The sequence below is a fragment of the Colletotrichum karsti genome, assembly GCF_011947395.1.
Source record: "Colletotrichum karsti strain CkLH20 chromosome Unknown Scaffold4, whole genome shotgun sequence".
Lineage (NCBI taxonomy): Eukaryota > Fungi > Ascomycota > Sordariomycetes > Glomerellales > Glomerellaceae > Colletotrichum > Colletotrichum karsti.
The window spans coordinates 1,346,946-1,365,758 of record NW_024065904.1 but is presented as its reverse complement, the minus strand read 5'-3'; the positions used below and the strand labels follow the sequence as shown (position 1 = coordinate 1,365,758).

The following is an 18,813-nucleotide window of genomic DNA, read 5'->3' as shown; positions in this document are numbered from 1 at the left end:
GAACACGGTATGGCAATGAGACCCTGGGCTGACAGAATGTCTTTGGAAGACACATGTCATTGGGAGCGATTGAGTGGGATCTCCTGGGCATCTCTACGTAACGTCACAACACATGTGGGAGAAGAGGTCTGGAGAATCATCAGGTTTGAAGGGGCGGCTATCGTGAAGTATAAGATGGGGAAAATTGTTCAATTCTGCTGTCGTTGCTATTCTCGGTATCATTGTTGTCCTTGTCGTCGTCACAGTACTTGTCGTATTGCAATCTTATGAAAGAATACTCAACTTGTAAACAAAGAATTCATCCCAACCTTTGAAATACTTAGAATGGCTTTAGCAAGCATTCCTCTGCCACCCCCAAGCACAATCGCAGGCCTCGGCATCTTTGCAATTTGCTTATCCCTCATCCTCCGCATAGTCTACAACCTCTGCTTCCACCCTCTTGCCAAGTATCATGGCCCGTGGTACGCCGCATCGTTCTCGATAGTCCACGCGCTCATATCAGTCTTGAATTATGAGCCGCAATGGATGCTCTCGCTAGCCAAACAATACGGAAGTACGTTTGCGTCAACCCCTGAAATACACCTTCACTGACAAGCACAAGCCGACAAACCAATCCGAGTTGCGCCCACGCTCCTCCTCTTCCCCCAAACCGCCGCTTTGAAAGACATATACTGGGATCCAAAGTGCAATACCAAATCCCGCTTCTACGGCACGGGCTCCCTGGGTCCGCCGCATCTCTTCACGACCCTCGACGGGAACGCCCACAAGTCCCTGCGGAAAGCCCTCGGCGGCCCTCAAGTAACATACCTCTCCATCCACCTAAGCTGATTTCCTTTGGCTGACATTGAACCAGTGGTCCATGGGCGGCCTCAAAAACAACTGGGAAGCGCGCTTCGACTCCCACATCCAGCTCTTCGTCCGGCGCATGTCCGAATTCGCCGAGAGGAATGAGCCGGTCGTCCTCTCCGACAAAGTAGCGTACGTCTGTCCTTTCTATCTCGAATATCACCACCGCCAGCTTAATCCACTGACACGCGATCTTCCACAACAGCGAATTCGCAGCCGACATCATGACCATGGTCTCCTTCACCGAACCATGGGGCTTCGTAAATAACAGCCGCGATGAGCGCAATCTACTACACAGCTGGCGCCGCGGCCTCGTATCCTTCGGCTTCGTCAACCGCTTCCGTTGGCTGCGCGACAGGGTCACGAGGGTCTGGTGGGGGCACTACTTCCTCCCTAGCTCGAGCGACGATGTCGGTATGGGATACCTGATGGCCCAGGCCGACAGGCAGGTCTCCGAGAGGGAGCGGCGGATGGAGGAGGAGGGGTTCTCGCAGGAGAAGCCCGACTTCATGCAGCTGTTAGTCCTGCGCTTACCGTGTAGAACAACCCGAGGCTGACACTAAGGACAGATGTATCGAAGCCCGTATGGACGGAAAGCCACTCACCCCTTCTCAGAAGCGCGCGCACGTTACACTCCTGATCCAGGCCGGAGCCGACACGACTGGTACCACGCTCGGAAGCACTCTCCGCTTCCTGCTCACGCACCCCGCCGCCCTCGCTCGTGCTCGCGCCGAGATCGATGCGGCCGATGCTGCGGGCCATCTCAGCGCGACGGTGCAGTATGAAGAAACACGCACGCATCTGCCCTTCTTTGTGGCGTGCATCAAGGAGTCGATCCGGCTACACCCCGCCGCGATGAACCTCTTCGCCAGAGTGGCGCCCTCTGGAGGTAAAGTCGTGGACGGGACGTGGGTGCCGGCCGAGGCGGAGATAACGGCCAACGCCTATGTCGTGCAGCGGGACCCGCGGCTCTACGGCCCGGATCCGGAGGCCTTTCGACCGGAGAGGTGGTTGGAGGGGGAAGCTGGGGGAAATGCGAAGGATGTTGTTAGTGAGATGGACGCTTGCATCTTTGCTTTCGGGATCGGGCCGAGAGTATGTTTGGGGAAGGATGTTGCGATTATGGAGCTGTACAAGTTGCTTCCAGAGGTGAGTTTGACATATTGTAGTTGAAGAGTTGTGGTGTGCTAATCTGGATCGTGTTTAGGTTGTTCGTCGATTCGACTTTGACATGAGACGAGAGGGGCGATTGGTGGTGGTTGGAGGTATTGCGTATAATGAGAACTTTTGGGTTCAGCTCAAGGTTAGGGACTGAACTGTTTGAGCGAGATGGGGACTTCAGGAATTTTCTGGAATCTTCAAAACCACCTTCCTTCTGTTAATAAAATCTGAAGTCATGTTCAATCAACTCTGATGTGTGAAGAGAGAAGTTGGTGCGTATGATGAGGTGAAGTGAGAGATGCATAAATCCCCCATGCTGCATAATTCTCAACCATGTCATTGCATAAGTCTTTCCACCCACACACCCATAGCTCCGATCCCGACCGACCGGGCCATCGATTTCGTCACTGATCCGTCTGGGGCGCACGCGAGCGAGACCCTTGACGCCTCCCATCCATTCCCTCCCACTTCCCTCCAACCTTTTGATCCTCTTTTCCCACCCATGTAGCTGCGCTTCAAATGATACCATTCTCTTCCTTCACCTAAGTTATCTCAATTGTCCATCAGCCGGAGGACCAGATAGAGAGCATGAGGCATGCTCCTCCGCCGGCTCACACCCGCAGCGGCCCGTCCCCTCCGCTCCGGCGCGATATCACCCCAAGCGCTACAGCTTCGACTCCAGCTCCGAGCCCGCGCCTTCACCACCACGCGCACCCTCCGAGATGACGCCGCCACCGCGAACCACTACGATACCCTGAAAGTATCACACGATGCGTCGCCCGCCGAGATCAAGAAGTCAGTCCTCACTCACCCCGAGTGCCACGCCATCGACAAAAACCACCCAAAATGCTGACCATCACCTCCCAGATCCTTCTACGCCCTCTCCAAAACCCACCACCCAGACCACAACCCCGACGACCCCAACGCCCCGAAAAAGTTCCACGAGATAGCAGAGGCCTACTCCGTCCTCGGCACCCCGGCCAAGCGCTCCGCCTACGACCGCACCCTCCCCTCCTCCTCCTCCTCTTCCGCCGCCCACAGGCGCGGCTCCTACCACAGCACAGGCCCGGCCGGCGGGCGCCCGGCCTCGGGCCTCTCGCGGCGGCGCACGACCTTCCGCGGGCCCCCGCCGAGCTTCTACCGGTCGGGCGGATGGGGCGAGCACTCGGCCAAGCGGCGGGCCGCGCACGAGGGGAACGCGGGCCCCGGCGCGACGGGGGCCGAGCAGGAGCGGCCCGGGATGGGCTTCGGCCAGGACCCCTACGCGCACACGCGGAGCGCGAACGTGCGGCACTTCGACCAGCAGGGGCACAGGCAGACGCAGGCGCGGCAGGACTCGAGGCGCGCGCACAGGATCATGGGGCAGGAGGTCACGATCGAGGCGCAGGAGACGTCTGTGGGTGCGTTTCTGGTCGTGACGGGGATCCTGTTCTTTTCGTTCTTCATTCCCTACATGATTTTCGTCGGGCCTAAAAAGAAGGATAAGAAGGAATAGATAGACGGCGGCGTTGTGAGGCGAGCACGAGCGAATACGTATAGACGATGGTAGATGGTGGGTTTCTGGAGGCGGATGTTCAGTCGCTTGAGGACGGCGGTTTTGTCGTGGGCCATGACGGTTTTGGTCACCATGCCGTCGGCCTGAGAGGCGAGTACCCTTCGGGTGACTCTCTTGTATTTGGCTGAGCTGAAGTAGAGGACGTTCCCAGTAACTATGGAGGTCTTATGTTTTATTGATAGCTTCTTATGCCAAGATCTCGTTGAAACCAAATTGCACGGTTTGGCTTCATTGAACGTGATCTTGGCTAATCAGACTATTAGCAACAGGAATATCTCAATAGTTTCTAGCGACATCCATTACTTCGGCTCAGCCAAATACAAGAGGGTCACCCGAGGCGTACGAAAAGTAGAAGCTGTAGGTAGACACAGATTTCATCAACAACAGTGCTGCTCACTCGTTCACTTCGTAAACACATTGTGTCCCGGTCGATCAGACTCAATTACTCCCCGAACTAATCTACACTAGACAGAAGGAGCCTCCCGAATATGCGGCCGAGATGTGACTTTAAAAACTTTTCCTCGTCAAGAATACACGTCAGCGAACACGGCTTAGCCCTCGAAGGTGAAGCTGGCGCCAAGCTTGTGGGTAGCCTGGTCGAGCTTCTGGGTATCAAAGGAGGCACCAAGACCCAGGGTAACACCCTCGCGGAGGAGGACGTTGTAGGCGAGAGCGGCAACACCGTTGTTGTTGACCTTGAACTGTACGCGGCGAATTTTGTCAGAAATCTGCTACCCCAAGTCTGTGCATGGTGGGGTACGACGAACCTTGGCGAAGGAGACGGGGTCGATGCGGTACTTGCTGGCGACCTCGAGGCCGACGTTGTTACCGGCCTTGGAGTTCCAGGTGGCCTTGGCACCAGCCTCGACCTGGCTGTTGACCTTGTGGTAGTAGGAAGCGGCGAAGACGCTCAGGTTGTCGCTGGCGGTGATGGCAGCGGAGTAGCTGGGGGCCTGGTAGCCGACGGCGGCGGCGTAGCCGGTAACGGAGGCCTTGTTGACGTCGTAGCCGGCGGAGGCACCAGCGAGGAAGCCCTCGTGGCCGACGACAGCGTCGATGTTGGCGGTGGGGCCCTTCAGGAGGTCGAAGAAGGCACGGCTGTGGAAGTTGGACTGCTTGAAGGTGAGGTTGAACTTGGCACCCTTGTTGGCGGGCTTCTCAGCGGCGGCGGAGGGCAGGAAGGAGAAGACACCCTCGGCCTTGAGGCCCTTGGCAAGGCTGTCGGCGAGCTCGACCTTGGTGTCGAGGGCGGCGGCGGTGTTCCATGTCTGGGTGAGGGTCAGGCCTGCGCGATGGTAGAACATTAGTAACTGTGCGAAACCGGGCTGAACGAGTGCGCCGAATGATAACGGGCTGCCGTAGGGCTTCCCGTATATTCGACTCAAACTGAGGCTCAAGCGTTTTAAACGAGTGCGGGTGGTTGCTGTACCGGTAGCCTTGTCGGAGTATTTGCCCTCGATCTGGATTCAGAAGTATGATTAGCCGGGTGTTGTTTAGAGTCAGACTGCGACACCGAGCAGGACCGAGGTGTCGTGTCCGGAGACGGGAATGGCGCGACTTACAGCTCCGTTAGTGCTCTTCTCGTGGGAGGTCTTGCCTGTGACCTTGAAGGCAACGTTGTTGGGGGTGTTGCTCTTGAGCTCGAAGGTGGTGGCAGAGAGGTGGTAGAAGTCCTTGTTAAGAAGCTATCGAGGTCCAATGTCAGCTAGATGGCTTCTCATCGAGGCTTGCCTCGGTGAGTAACAGCCGCATGGAGCTCTGTTTTTTTCCCGCCGAGGGTCCGCGAATACCCGATCAAGGGTCAGAGGGAGGGGGAGGGAAAGGCGCATACGTCGTTGGCCGACTTGGCGATATCTCCGAAGTTAGGAACAGCCATTTTGGATGATTTGAGAAGAGGACTCTGAAGAGGGAAAATCGAGTTGACAATTGGGAAAGCGCGAAAAGTTGACGAGTTGCGACGAGCGAAATGGCGGGATGCAGGTGTCCTTTCAGGAGATGTTCTGCGACTGGGGGCGGAGCTGTTCGAGAAAATGTTTTGGTTGCATCAATTGGTTGACGGGGATTCCCGGCACAATTCGGACCGGAGCAGCTTGGTGGTGACGGGGTCGCACTAGGCCGCTTTTGTCGACACGTGGGGGATGTGTTATTGGTTTGTTGGGATTACAACGGCCTCAGATGGGCACTTCGTGGGGTGGATGCTGGTGGTGGAGGATGCTTAATGCGACCAACTGTGTTGCTTGATTGGTTGTGATGGTGCTGCGTGAGGTGATTGTGTGATGAAGAGAGGTTTGTGAGGTTTATGAGGGAGGGCACAGAGATTTGAAGTCTCTCTAAACGAAAGAGACAAAGGAGAAATTGGCAATACTCGCTGCCTTCTTCTCTTAAAATTTCATACCTTACATTCCGTTTGCTCCTGCCGCCTAATTACCCGTTTGCCTTCTTTTCGTTTCTTTTGGTTTCACACACCACTACATGGAATTACTGGGCCAAGTCGCTGCTGCCAACCATGAGCCAATCACCACCTCCTTGAAGTCGAAGGTCCCGTTCCGGGCAATCAATCATTGTCGCACACGAAGCCAGGACAAGCGGTTCCTGACGGGACCTGAGGTTGGGGAAGGCTCAAGGATTCTTCATATGTGGCCCCAGAAAAAAAGCCCGTCATGAGCAAGGTCCTCCTCTGCTGGCGGAGGGGTTTTCCAGGGGTTTCGATCCGACCCCGGCTTTCTATCGAAAAGGCGACGACAGTATTGGATTTTGAGCAGTCACGGGAAGAAGAACAAATATGACCACAAACCAACTGCATCAATTGGAACCATATGAGACTCTAAATCTTTGTTGAGGTCTGCCTAACCCAACCCAGGACGCCTCTACCTTAACCCGCCCGCATTGACGTAAATTGTTAGGATACAGGTGTCTCCCTACTACCTTAATTGCCCCTTTATGCCTCCTCGTACTTTTGTTCGTGAATGGAAATGGCTCTGTCATGCAACGGGTCAGCAACTGCCAAGGCCCTCCTCTCAGGAACGGGTATTCTGTGACTCACCTGCCACTGGGGTCCGTCTGCTTGGACCAAGTGGGGGTCCAGCGCATGACCGTGGAAGCGCAATGCGGCGGGAAGTGCTCGTCGAACATAAGACGGTACCAGTAGCTGTCGAGTCAAAAAATGTCAGCGCAAGCTCCCAACATCGATGTGGGAAAATCGGTGGTACGTACGCCTCCTTGGTGTCGGGAATGTCGTCGCCCCACTCGGGCTTGGGGTTCTTCATCATCTCGTCCGTCACCTGGATCTCGGCGTTGTCCTTAAGCGCGTCGATCCACCCGTATCCGACACCGTCCGAGAACTGCTCCTTCTGTCTCCACAGGATCTTCTCCGGGAGGTACGGCTGCGCCGACGGGTCGTCGGAGGTGTCGAATGCCTTACGCAGGATGTACTTCTCGATCTTCTCCTTGGTAATCATCTTGTCCGAGGGGTCGATGTTCATGCACGTCTCGAGGAACTACACACAAAGTTAGCACTCATTCTAGAGTTGGGTTCATCCGCTTCACTCACCTCCTTGTCCAAGAAGGGCACACGAGCCTCAAGACCCCAGGCGGACGTCGACTTGTTGGCACGCAGGCAGTCTGCAAGGTGCAGGTTCTTGACACGGCGGACCGTCTCCTCGTGGAACGCCTTCCTGTCCGGAGCGGCGTGGAAGTAGAGGTAACCACCGAAGATCTCGTCACTGCCCTCGCCACTGAGCACCATCTTGATGCCCATAGCCTTGATCTTACGGGAAAGGAGGTACATCGGGGTAGAGGCGCGGATGGTGGTGACATCGTATGTCTCGAGGTGGTAGATGACATCGGACAGGGCGTTGAGACCATCCTCAATCGTGAAGGTCATGACGTGGTGCTTGGTGCCGAGGAACTTGGCAACCTCCATGGCAGCCTTGTTGTCGGGAGAACCAGGCAGACCGATGGAGAAGGAGTTGAGCTGGGGCAGGTAGGTGACCGTCGAGAGCTTGTTCTCATCGTCAATACCGACCATGCCATCGCCCGTCTCGGGGTTCTCCGTGGGTAGTGTGCCGCCGTTGGCCTCAAGGGCCGCCTTCTTCAGACGCAGGGTCTCTCTTTGGGCGATGGAGGCAACCAGACTGGAGTCCAGACCACCAGAGAGCAGCACACCGTAGGGAACCTCAGCCATCAGTCTCTTTCTGACCGACTTCTCCAAAGTCTCGCGGATAGCCTTCAGGTCGACAGGGGTGTCGGGGACCTTGGCAGGATCCCACCACGAGGGCTCGAAATATCTTGTGGTCTTGCCGGTGGCAGAGTCGTAAACGTGGCCGGGAGGGAAGGCCTCAATCTTGTCGCAAACTGAGTGCAGGCACTTCAGCTCGGAAGCGAAGTAAACAGCATCGGGCTCTTTTGAGGACCAGCCCTGGTAGAGGGTGGTGATTCCGATAGGGTCGCGGGCGGCGATGGTGCGGTCCTTCTTCTTGTCGTACAGAACCCACGAGAACATGCCGTCGAGGTGCTTAGGGGCGTCGAGTCCGTATTCCTCGTACTATATCGCTATTAGACGATGCTGCTTCCCAAGCACAGACGGCGTCGCGAGCGTGGTGACTCACCAAGGGAATGACGACTTCGCAGTCGGAGCCGGTCTTGAAGTTGTACTTGTGCTTCAGGGCCTTGCGGATCAGACGGTGGTTGTAGATCTCTCCGTTGACGGCGAGAATGATGCTCTCGTCCTCGTTGGTAAGGGGCTGGGCGCCGGACTCTGTGGTGCCATGATTAGCGACTGAGTGTCAATGCCTGACCAAGTGTGACTTACCGACGCCGACGATGCTGAGACGCTCATGGCACAGGACTATGAAGAATGGTCAATTGGCTTGCAACTCGCATTGGCGATCAAACTCGACATACTCGTGTGGTTGGAAATAATGTTACCACCTGGATGGAACGATGGTCAGTCCTCTACTCTTGGAATTGGTATCGCGGTGACTCAGGACTCACTCCAATCGGGACCACGGTGACGGATGCTGCACGATAGAAAGTCAATTGATGCACCAGAGGTTCCGAAAACGTTCTACTTACGCCTTGGCCAGCTTCAGGGCTGTCGGCTTGAATTTTTGGACGTCGGGGTGACTGCGCGCAAATAGTCAGTCGCGTCGTCCGTACAGAAAATCATGGCGGGGTTGGGAATTTTTTTGGAGGGGAGCTCATTTGCCCCTCCATCCCGCCGATGCAGGAACGATCTCGACGTACCGATGACAGGCGAAGATGCCACACATGTTTGCGGTCTCGAGCTGCGGTTGGGTATAGGTTTGTGTCGAGAGGAAAAAGCACAAGCTCGAGGGTTGGAAGCTTAAAGAAGAGTCCCGGAAGAATAAATACGGAGCAAAGAGGTGGGAGGCGGCGGAGGGTGGGAGCGGGAAGAATTATGACTCTTCTTGCGCTTCACCCAGTTTTTTTTATTTTTTATTTTATGGCTCGATTTACCGCAACGACCCCAAGCTTCTCTGATACAACAATGACATCCCTTGCCCCTAGCATTTCCCAGGTCACCGGCAAGCACCCCGACGAGCCCTGACGGTGGCCGGGGCGATAAGATGAGGTACTTAACATTCGCCTGTGCCATTTCGGCGCGGTTCGAAGAAAAAAGTGTCTGTAGCCACTGGCCGCACACGATGCGCTAATCTCAGACGTTGCGCTAGTGTGACGCAGCTTTCCCCTGGGCCGATCTCGGCTTCTGCGACAGTTTGCGTCCTGGCCACTTAAAATTCAACAGTCTGCCAATTACCTAACCTGCCCGACTGATAAGAAACTCGAACCCTCCTTGTCGACCAACGGAATCGCGAGCTGATGTGGTGCCCTTGATTTCTATAAAGCCACCTGATGGTGCCACGGCGACGGCAATGGCTTATAGCATGCAGCCGCGAGAGCGACAACGGATGGAGACTCGCCGCAGGCTGGTTACAGTGTTATCGTAGGGACATGTGTTCTCAGCAGCAGAGAACGCGTGTCGAAAGTGTGTCTTTGCTGTTTGGTAATGCGCCCGCTCCCATTGACTCCGACCGACTTACTCGCCGCTACAATACGGTCAGGGTTCCAGGTATTTGGTGCCAAGCAAGCTATGGTGGAGGCATGCTCCTCCGAATCTCAGCCTCCCTTGCCCACCTCAGTGTCCGGGTTTGTTAGTTCCGCTCATATATCTCCACCACGACGGCTGGCGGCGGTTATATGATGTGCCTCTCACCGCGGGCCGACGGATGAGATCCACCGCCTGAAGAGTCACAGCTGTAGAGCGCGCCTTACATTTTGGTACCCACGCACGTCGGACGCCCTTTCAAAGACGTTACGTACGCGGTAAATACCTGAACGTCGTACAATTCGCGATGATCCCTTTTTCTTCTAAAGCAGACTAAGTCTAGGCTATTTCTGTATTGGTCCTCTGATCTTGCCTACCCTCGAATCCATTGTGTAGCGTCATCGACTCGCCCAAAAGCAGACAAGCAAACCATATGGTATTCCCTAAACGCCGAAGTCATGCCCCCAATACGACGTTGAGATCTCGTGACTCTATCCCTTCTAGGGAGCTGGGTTGTCTCTCACAACGCGCTTGATACGCTTCTCGTACTCCGTCTTGTCCTTCTTGAAAAGACTGTAGGCCTCAGCCTGCGCAGGCGACTCGGGGTTGGGCTCGTCGAGAAGGTTTTGGATTCCGAGCAGGATTTGCTTGACCGTAATGGCGGGCTTCCAAGCCTCCTCTTCATTCAGGATCGATAGGCAGACGGTGCCGGAAGGGTATACGTTCGGGTGGAACAGGGCGGGTGTGAACTTGCCTGCGTAGTTTCGGTCAGCTTGAGGAACCGATCCGGAAGTTAGAGACAACTTACACTTGGGAGGCTTAGTAGGATACTCTGTTTGCCAAACAAGGTCAGTACAGGTTGTCCGAGGTCATCTGTGTATCTCCAATGCCAGTCTACTTACCCTCGGGAAATGTGATGGTAAGCTTGAACAGCCCGCCTTCCCAAATGGTCTTCTCCTTGCCCGGGACACCACACTCCCAGACCTTCAGGTCAAGAGTTCCCTGGGCGGTGCGCTGAGGCTTCGCGAAGAAGCCAAACGGGTGGTCCTTCCGCCACTGCTTGCTGTGACAAGTTAGCGGGGAGTATCGGTAGTCGTACGACGTAGAGCCTTACCGCTCCTCCTGAAGTCTGTTTTGGCAGAGCGACATCGTGATGGATGTAGTTTCCTCGTCGTCGGGTGGTTGTCGTTGTCGGCGGCTTAAGTTGCTTGCTTCGTCGCAAGTGCGATGTCCGTGAGTGTACTTCGGCCGGGCGGGCGCTCTGGTCGCGTGCGGATGAAGTCTTCGCCGACGGACGAGAAACTTCGGACGTTGATGTCGATATGGGACCGCCGCGGGTTGTAACTTTGCGGCAAGGCTGACGGAGTTGAGAGAGGTGGTTGTCAAGACTGCAAAAAGTCGTCCACCATCCAACTGCAGCTGATGTTTGGCCGCCTCGCTTCGCACTTGCCTCACTGATGCGCCAGACCGGGCCGCCTTGGTCGGAAGGCGGTGGAATTTTTTCGGGTTCGACAGCAGGTACGTACCTGCTTCAGAAGCTCGGGGCGCCTGAAGAGGGGTGACGAATAGGAAGGACCCCGCTCCAGCAGTTGAACCGCCCGTGGACGGCGGTCGGCAGCGCGGGGTGCTGGGAATCTGACGTGGGGCAAATGGACCTGCCCAGATGCAAGACAAGGAGCTTCAGGCCCGATTCCTCGGCTTTCATCTGACAGTCCGCCTTTCTGCACGTACAAAGCGATCATCCCAGCCCCGTGCGACTTTGCATCTTTCTCCCAGCCCTTGTGCGCTTGTCCGGACTGTCTGCAGCGCCCCTTGGTTCTGGGCTATCATCGTCGCAGATCAGCTACGCCCAGTCCGACTCTTTGTCCTGTCTGCATCTGGAGTTCTGATCCGTCGGGTCGAGCGTCCTACACCTCATCCTCTTTTACACTTCGCTATCGCATTCCACATTCTGTTTTGAAAAGATTCCAAGATCGCGTAGCTACGATGGAGAAAGACGCTGGCTCCGCCGGCGCAGCCAAACCCGACGAGACGAAGAGCGCTGCGCCTGCGCCTGCGCCTGCAGTCGAGGAGAAGAAGCCGGATGAAGTGATGGAGGATGTTCCGGATCCTGACGAGGATGATTTGGACGATCTCGATGGTGCGCTTTACAGCTACGAGCTTTCGGATGACCAGAGTTGTGCTGACCATGCCAGACATGCTCGACGAGTTTTCGGCGGTGAAGGTGGACACGAAGAAGCCGGAACAGCCAGCCGCGCCCGCTGCTACTGGTCCTGGGAGGCCCGCGACGGTTGAAAACGAGGCCGATAACAGTAACTTGGAGGACAAGAATCTGGAAGACATGCTATCCTCCGACGACTTTGCCAAGCAGCTCCAAGCGGGCATGGCGGATCTAATCGGAGAGTTGGAGAAAAACGTAACAGCGCCAGGTTTCCGTGAAATCAGTCAGACCGCATCAACTAACAGTCACCTAGCCGGAGATGCAGGCACAGTTCGATACCATGTTTAAGCAGATCAACGCGGCTGCACAGGAAGCCGAACCGTCCCCTCAACCACAAGCATCAGCATCAGCATCAGCAGCACCACCTCGGCCAACATCCTCTTCTAGCAAGGCAGCGACGTCGGACCCTATTGCGGACGGTTCGTTCCAGGAGACGATTAGAAAGACAATGGAGCGAATGCAAGCATCTGGCGAACAGGCAACGGCCGCGGCTGCGGAGTCGTCCACGGAAGACTTCCTTGCTGAAATGATGAAGCAACTTGGCGACGGAAATATGGATGGTGCAGGCAGCGAAGAAGAGTTCTCCAAAATGCTGATGGGCATGATGGATCAGCTCACCAATAAGGAGATTCTGTACGAACCTATGAAGGAGCTGAACGACAAATTCCCCGAATGGCTGGAGAAGAACCGAGAAAAGACTCCGGCAGAAGACCTCAAGCGATACGAGGAGCAGCAGGCTTTGGTCAAGGAGATCGTTGCCAAGTTCGAGGATAAGAAATATGCAGACTCGAACCCGGCGGATAGAGAGTACATCGTGGATAGGATGCAAAAGGTAATCCCACCTTCGCAATGTGAAGTCCGCGCCACTGACACCACTTAGATGCAAGCCGCCGGGTCGCCACCTTCGGACTTGGTTGGAGATATGCCGTCAGCACAGGAAGCCTTCAACGCCGACGAAAGCTGCAATCCGCAATAATTAGAAAATCACTGCGGAGATATCAGATGTATTCCCACGAAGCTCATAAGCTCATGTGTGACTCTGTATTTCCCTACAAGAGCCCACTCGAATGCCATGCGCCGTTCACCCATACATAGTCCGTCCAACGCCCAAAGCGATTCGTGATCCCAATTCCATTCTTTTCCCAAACTCCGCAATGCAAACCTGCCCATGGGTACTCCGGCCTGATCATTAAGTGGGCAACCCAAATCCGTTCAAGACATGTCCATGTCCTGAGACGATGCATCTGGTTGACTGCTTCCGGCCGACACTAGGCTCATGAAAAGCTCATCGTAGTCTTCGTCATCTGAGAGATTGTACGGGTCTGTTTGTGACGATGGCTGCGCGCTTGACGATTGGCTGTATGACGAAAGAAGTGCGTCGAGCTCTTGCTGTTCTTCCTGTGCGATCGCATCGACCATCATGTCGTCAACGTCGTTGGGAAATTGTTGCACTTGGTTCTGGGGAAGAGCCGCAGCGTCCTCGATGTCGGCCTCGGAGTAAATCGCGTCTCCCTCGAGCTGCTTGGCCTGGAAGCGTCGCCGCACGTCGCGATCCCAATCAGACTTCAGGAGCTGTCCGTCGATTAGTACGATGCGCATGACCCATGCATAACAGAAACGAGGTAATGAACCTACAGTGCCTTCCATATCCCGCCTCTGATACGTCTTGTCATCCTGGCGCTGCCTCACGTTCTGGAGAAAGGCCTTCCGCCGGTTCTCCTGCACGTCCTCGCGTCTCCGGACTACCGGGTTCGGCCTCGCCGAACGTGACGCAAACTTGAACTTGGGCGCGGGGATGGGCGAAGATTGTGTTTGGCGGACGGCGTTGTCGTTGATTGGGGAGAGCGGCGATGTCGCGCGAATCGGGGACGAAGACAGAGGCGACGGGACGGCGGGTCGGAAGTCCCAGGACGTCCGCTCGTTGAATACGGCGACGGGACCGGCGACGGAAAACATGTTGCTGTTCCTATTCCTGTCCGGCGAGCTGTTGTGTTGCATGGAGATGGTCGCGAGCAATACGTGGGATATTGGTGGTGGGATGGAGGTGTGTTGTGCGACGGACTCGACGGGGTATTTCGCGCTGGTTAATGCTATTTGCTTAATTGATTGTTGGAGTTGGACGCGACTCCGACGCGGTCAGATACCTACACCCTGGACGGTCAGCGCCACATGTGTGTGGCTTGAGCGATGACACGTGAAATCCACCACGGCGGGCCAGGCCTCTCGTCCCGGCGGTTCCCGAACGGACCCCGAGGCAGGGATGGCCAAGCCGAACGAATAGAAACGGCGCCGCATGGGGGAAAGACGCCACCGTTCCCCAACGATGCTGCTGCAGGCGCAATGACAACTGGGATAGAGCGAGAAAAAAAAAAAGTCTCTGGGAAAATTGATTGACGACATGATTCCCGTCTAGTTCTGGGTCCTTCCGCCGAGCAATTCACACATTCCCTTGGACTAGAAGACTCCACTATCTGCAACGAACACCGGCTACGGCCCCTCGAGACCGCTTCTTCGATTAAAAACACAACACACGCGACCCGTAGAATGATAGTCGCAGAGGACTGTTCTTGCGATTGTCAGACCATTGGCAGCAGCTGGCCAGCGCCCAGATGAAAGCCTTCTCCGTCTTCTCGCCCTCGTTGCGCCGGCTCGCCACTCGACAACCATGGACCTGCTCCAGCTGTCGAGCCGGCCCTTTGGCACAGCCTAGCAGCAGGGCGACGCAGCAGAGATTCACCAACAGCAGCCCCCGAGGCTTCTCGTCGACGTCGTCCAGGGCCTCGGCCGGTAGAACACCACCTAGAGGTGGTCGGAAGGTTGGTCGTGTGTTGCTTCTTGCCTCCGGTGGTGGAGCGGCGGCGGCAGGAGTGCTCGCCTTTACGGACGATGTGAAGCATGGTTATGGTGCGGCGGAGCGTGCTGGTCGGGTTGCTGCTGCTCTTGCGGTCTGCATCAATGAGTATGGAATCACTGGGCGAGGGCTGCGGTTGAAGTGTTGCCCCGGCTAATGCTATTACAGCTACCGCACGACCCTGAATCAACAGGAGAAGATCGAAGACCCCGAGGTTCAGTCGAGGATACTCAAGGATTGCCACCAGCGATGCGCCGATCGTACACTCAAGGTTCTGGAGAAGAACGGTGGTATCTTCATCAAGCTGGGCCAGCACCTGGTACGGGCCCCTTCCCATGCGAGATGTCAGACCTCATAGCTGACACCGATACAGAGTGCGATGAACTATCTTCTCCCCTCTGAATGGACGAATACCTTCATCCCACTACAGGACAAGTGCCCCGTGTCCTCATTCGAGTCTATCGAGGAAATGTTTCGAGCGGATACTGGCAAGGAGTTGTGGGACTACTTCTCCGAATTCTCAACCGAACCTATTGGCGCCGCCTCCCTAGCTCAAGTGCACATCGCAACTGTCAAGGAAACGGGCATGAAGGTCGCCGTCAAAGTACAACACCCAAGTCTTGGCCAATGGGCTCCTCTAGATCTGGCTTTGACACGATTCACGTTCTCTACCCTGAAGCGCTTCTTCCCCGAATACGACCTCGAATGGCTGTCTTCCGAGATGGATGTGTCTCTGCCTAAGGAACTGGATTTCAGGGAGGAGGCTTACAACGCCAACCGCACAAAGGAACACTTCGCCAAGCTTCCGGAACATCCTCTGGTGGTTCCCGAGGTTCTCTGGGCTAAGCAGCGCATCCTGGTCATGGAACAAGAGTCCGGTGCTCGCCTGGATGATCTCGATTACCTCGACGCCAACGGCATCGACCGAGACGAGGTCTCTGCTTGTCTGGCGCGCATCTTCAACGAAATGATCTTTGGTCACGACGCACCCCTCCACTGCGACCCCCACGGCGGTAACCTCGCGATCCGGAAGAACGAATCCCGCCGCGGCCTGCGCGGTGGTCACAACTTCGACATCATCCTCTACGACCACGGCCTGTACCGCGACATCCCCCGAGACCTCCAACGTTCCTACGCTAAGATGTGGCTCGCCGTCATCGACGGCGACATGAAGCGCATGCGCAAGTACGCCAAGGAGGTCGCCAACATCAACGACGACCAATTCCCCCTCTTCGCCTCGGCCATCACCGGCCGCGACTGGAGCGTCCTGAACAGCGAGGGCTCCGTCCTGCAGACGCGCACTGACGACGAGAAGAAGGAGATGGGCGACGCTCTCCAGGAGGGCCTGCTCGCCGACCTCGTCCAGCTGCTCGGCCAGGTGCCCCGCATCATCCTGCTCATCCTCAAGACTAACGACCTCACCCGCAGTCTCGACGAGAACCTGCACACCCGCCAAGGCCCCATACTCTCCTTCATGATCCTCGCTCGCTATTGCACGCGCACGGTGTTCGAAGAGCAGTTGGAAGATCTGAGGCAGCGCGGCTCGCTGCTGTGGCCGCCCAACGCTTTCCGCCTGGTTTCGGCCTGGATCGGGTTTCTGAGGGTTGAGTTTAAGCTCGGCGCTTTTGAGCTGTGGCTTAGCATGAAGAGGGTTTTTGGACTCAAGAGCGCGGGATTTTCGGCTCCTGGCATGTGATGCTTTTGATACCTGGATATAGACATATAGACTTGTAATTCATGTTGTGTTGATGAACAAGATTGCCCCTACCGAGTGCATATCAACTCCTGAGTTAAGATTGTTGAAAAGGCCTTGATGTAATGTGCGATCCCATCCCTCATTACGCCGTTGACCTAACGTGACTACCAACCATGCTCACTACCTAGCATAATAAAATCACATCATGCGACTACACTATGCCATTGTCACAAATTATGTAAGAGTTATGATGTATCAGATTTTGTACATATCCGTCCGTCATATCGCAAAAAAATAAGTGTAGCTTTTGAGTTTTACAATAATCTTATTGAAGGCTTGCATGCGCCAAGCTATGGGTAATTGCTAAGATGATTTACTCATCAATAAACTCCGCGTACAGATACAGTGGTATTTGATTCCCAATTACACGCTGACGCTTTACATGTTGTCAAGACGCTCCTTCGCAGACTCCTTGGCCTCGTCGGAGACGTTGGGGTTCTTCAGGGTACTATAAGCAAGCCAGTTAGCTATGGATCGACAGCGCAAAGTGATGGAAGCACTCACGCCTTGAGACCACCGGCAACGTTGCCGGGGTTCTTCTGCTCATTGTCACCAGCCTTGGGGACATCGCCGCCGTTGAACTCGTTCTCGAGAACCTTCTTGGAGTTCTGCTTGGACTCCTCGGAGGTGTTGGGGTTGTTGATGTTGGCCTTGTGGCCGCCGGCGATCTGAGCTTCGGTAGGCATGTTGATGTTTGGTTGGTGAGATTATTTGGAGAGTAATTATTGGAAGCTTTTGAGCTGTGGAAGATGTAGATGCTTGAGTGGATGTTGTAATGATGAGAGAGATAGACAGGTAGAGCTGGAGGATTACCTCCTTCTTATACAACTTACAGAGCTTGCTGAGAGCAACATACCATACGTCGAAACACCGTGAAAGCTTGGTAAGAGACAAAGCACAGCTCTGCACCGAGCTACCCCTCCAACCAAGCCGCATTCACAAAACAAACGTCAGTGACACGTGGGGAGAAGAGGGAGAAGCCATTTCGATGAGATCATGCCATCATCGACTCCCCCTTCCCCGGGCACATGGCGTTTTCCTGCTCGTTTGTGTCTCGCATGAGATGCTTCCCCCTCCAAACGGCGGGGTACATGTCAAGCACGTAGCCGGCGGCAGTACTCGCACCGCGCTCACCGGGCCAACGACCAAGCGCGTCGGATCGCGGTGCTGCCTGCCTATTCTTCGTCTTTTCTTTTTCCCTCTTCGATCATCGCCTAGAACAGGTCGAAAGTCATGACGTGAAGGGCCGCTTCCCCCAAACGTCTGAGCTCCGGGATCGAGATGGCAGGTGGTCTCCTTCGACTCGGTCGGTGCGTGCCTTGTCTTCTTCCCCCCGCCTCTACTCTAGCGTTTCTTATTCTTCCGATCCGTCGATACGCCTCCCCTGAGAAGAAGAATGCTCCAAGCGTGCCTGAGTCGGTGACATCGCCGTAAGGGGTTTAAGGGAAAAGTTTGCGGGGGGGAACTGGGTTGGGAACCGGAGGCTCAAAAAGCTGGTGTTCGGTGCCGTGCCGCGTGGTTAAAGGTGTTGGAGGTCTCAGTTAGGGGACAGCACCAACCCAGCCCTATGGTGCTTAGGACGTGACGTCTGTCACATTAACGGACGTTAACTGGGCGGGCGGAGCATTGGAGCGAGCTCACGGCGCTAGTCTGAGGCAGGGGAAACTCGGGAACCAGACGGGTCAGGCCCGTCCGTGACATGAGCCCCCTCCCCCTCCGATCGATGAGGCGGTAAGGCGGGACGAAGGTGTGTGTGAGATCGACCGATGAAGTCGGCGAGAAGAGGCCAAGCTCTGGCGCTTGGCGACGAGCAGGCAGGCTTGTGCAGTTTGGAGTTTGGTTCGAAAAGCTGCTCTGCTGCCTGTCCTGCACCGGATCGAAGTATCATGCGAGATGGTGTTTCCGGAGAGGGCCTAGAAGGGCGGGGGCGTCAGGTCGAGCTTTTCCCCCGGCGTGTTGTTTGTCTGTGTTCAATGCCGATTTGACGATTCGTTGCCGTCATGTTTGGCGTCGATCAGCGTGGTCGGTTGCACGGAATAAGAAAAGAAACAACCCAAGTGCCTGACGTAGCGTTCCTGGAGCTTTTGCTCCTGGCTAGGCACCTAGCCCAACGTCACCAACGGATGGCGTTTGTGCAGTTTTTGAATGTGCTTGAGGTACAAGCACAAATGTGTTGAGGTATTCTACTGGACAATTGGATAACTTGTGGTATTGTGCCAATTGTCGATAGTGAATAATGGGAAACACAACATGGACAACTTTATCCATGGATAGAACACACCATAGGACGACTCGTCCCTGCAACAGCAGCTGACCTGCAGGCACAACCCATCCTCAAACGCCAATTCAGCCCCCT

General features: G+C 55.5%; 9 protein-coding genes across 9 annotated transcripts; 4 read left to right on the top strand and 5 right to left on the bottom strand.

Moving 5' to 3' along the window:
- Positions 1–324: 324 nt before the first annotated feature.
- On the top strand, positions 325–2,161 carry CkaCkLH20_01939 (cytochrome p450; the record flags this gene model as incomplete). The annotated part of the gene is made up of 6 exons (XM_038884658.1): positions 325–553; positions 602–798; positions 854–978; positions 1,052–1,363; positions 1,416–1,995; positions 2,054–2,161. 6 exons carry the CDS (start codon positions 325–327, stop codon positions 2,159–2,161), a joined length of 1,551 nt encoding a protein of 516 aa, XP_038750358.1.
- A 441-nt stretch (positions 2,162–2,602) lies between these two features.
- Positions 2,603–3,502, top strand: CkaCkLH20_01938 (putative DnaJ domain-containing protein; the record flags this gene model as incomplete). Its single annotated transcript, XM_038884657.1, has 2 exons — positions 2,603–2,802; positions 2,875–3,502. 2 exons carry the CDS (start codon positions 2,603–2,605, stop codon positions 3,500–3,502), a joined length of 828 nt encoding a protein of 275 aa, XP_038750357.1.
- Positions 3,503–4,113: 611 nt separating this feature from the next.
- Positions 4,114–5,438, bottom strand: CkaCkLH20_01937 (outer mitochondrial membrane protein porin; the record flags this gene model as incomplete). Its single annotated transcript, XM_038884656.1, has 4 exons — positions 4,114–4,263; positions 4,330–5,022; positions 5,125–5,247; positions 5,394–5,438. The coding sequence occupies 4 exons, from the start codon at positions 5,436–5,438 to the stop codon at positions 4,114–4,116; spliced, it is 1,011 nt and encodes a 336-aa protein (XP_038750356.1).
- A 1,062-nt stretch (positions 5,439–6,500) lies between these two features.
- CkaCkLH20_01936 (asparagine synthetase) lies at positions 6,501–8,889 on the bottom strand (the record flags this gene model as incomplete). The annotated part of the gene is made up of 10 exons (XM_038884655.1): positions 6,501–6,540; positions 6,606–6,710; positions 6,776–7,059; positions 7,113–8,105; positions 8,170–8,318; positions 8,373–8,408; positions 8,465–8,491; positions 8,555–8,580; positions 8,636–8,686; positions 8,807–8,889. 10 exons carry the CDS (start codon positions 8,887–8,889, stop codon positions 6,501–6,503), a joined length of 1,794 nt encoding a protein of 597 aa, XP_038750355.1.
- A 1,240-nt stretch (positions 8,890–10,129) lies between these two features.
- On the bottom strand, positions 10,130–10,778 carry CkaCkLH20_01935 (sumo conjugating enzyme; the record flags this gene model as incomplete). The annotated part of the gene is made up of 4 exons (XM_038884654.1): positions 10,130–10,383; positions 10,438–10,461; positions 10,532–10,692; positions 10,744–10,778. 4 exons carry the CDS (start codon positions 10,776–10,778, stop codon positions 10,130–10,132), a joined length of 474 nt encoding a protein of 157 aa, XP_038750354.1.
- Positions 10,779–11,615: 837 nt separating this feature from the next.
- On the top strand, positions 11,616–12,826 carry CkaCkLH20_01934 (Pex19 protein family; the record flags this gene model as incomplete). Its single annotated transcript, XM_038884653.1, has 4 exons — positions 11,616–11,769; positions 11,825–12,045; positions 12,104–12,682; positions 12,731–12,826. 4 exons carry the CDS (start codon positions 11,616–11,618, stop codon positions 12,824–12,826), a joined length of 1,050 nt encoding a protein of 349 aa, XP_038750353.1.
- Positions 12,827–13,062: 236 nt separating this feature from the next.
- Positions 13,063–13,848, bottom strand: CkaCkLH20_01933 (uncharacterized protein; the record flags this gene model as incomplete). The annotated part of the gene is made up of 2 exons (XM_038884652.1): positions 13,063–13,422; positions 13,486–13,848. 2 exons carry the CDS (start codon positions 13,846–13,848, stop codon positions 13,063–13,065), a joined length of 723 nt encoding a protein of 240 aa, XP_038750352.1.
- A 611-nt stretch (positions 13,849–14,459) lies between these two features.
- Positions 14,460–16,397, top strand: CkaCkLH20_01932 (ubiquinone biosynthesis; the record flags this gene model as incomplete). Its single annotated transcript, XM_038884651.1, has 3 exons — positions 14,460–14,809; positions 14,870–15,020; positions 15,075–16,397. The coding sequence occupies 3 exons, from the start codon at positions 14,460–14,462 to the stop codon at positions 16,395–16,397; spliced, it is 1,824 nt and encodes a 607-aa protein (XP_038750351.1).
- Positions 16,398–16,835: 438 nt separating this feature from the next.
- On the bottom strand, positions 16,836–17,143 carry CkaCkLH20_01931 (putative conidiation protein 6; the record flags this gene model as incomplete). The annotated part of the gene is made up of 2 exons (XM_038884650.1): positions 16,836–16,905; positions 16,962–17,143. 2 exons carry the CDS (start codon positions 17,141–17,143, stop codon positions 16,836–16,838), a joined length of 252 nt encoding a protein of 83 aa, XP_038750350.1.
- Between the last annotated feature and the right edge of the window lie 1,670 nt (positions 17,144–18,813).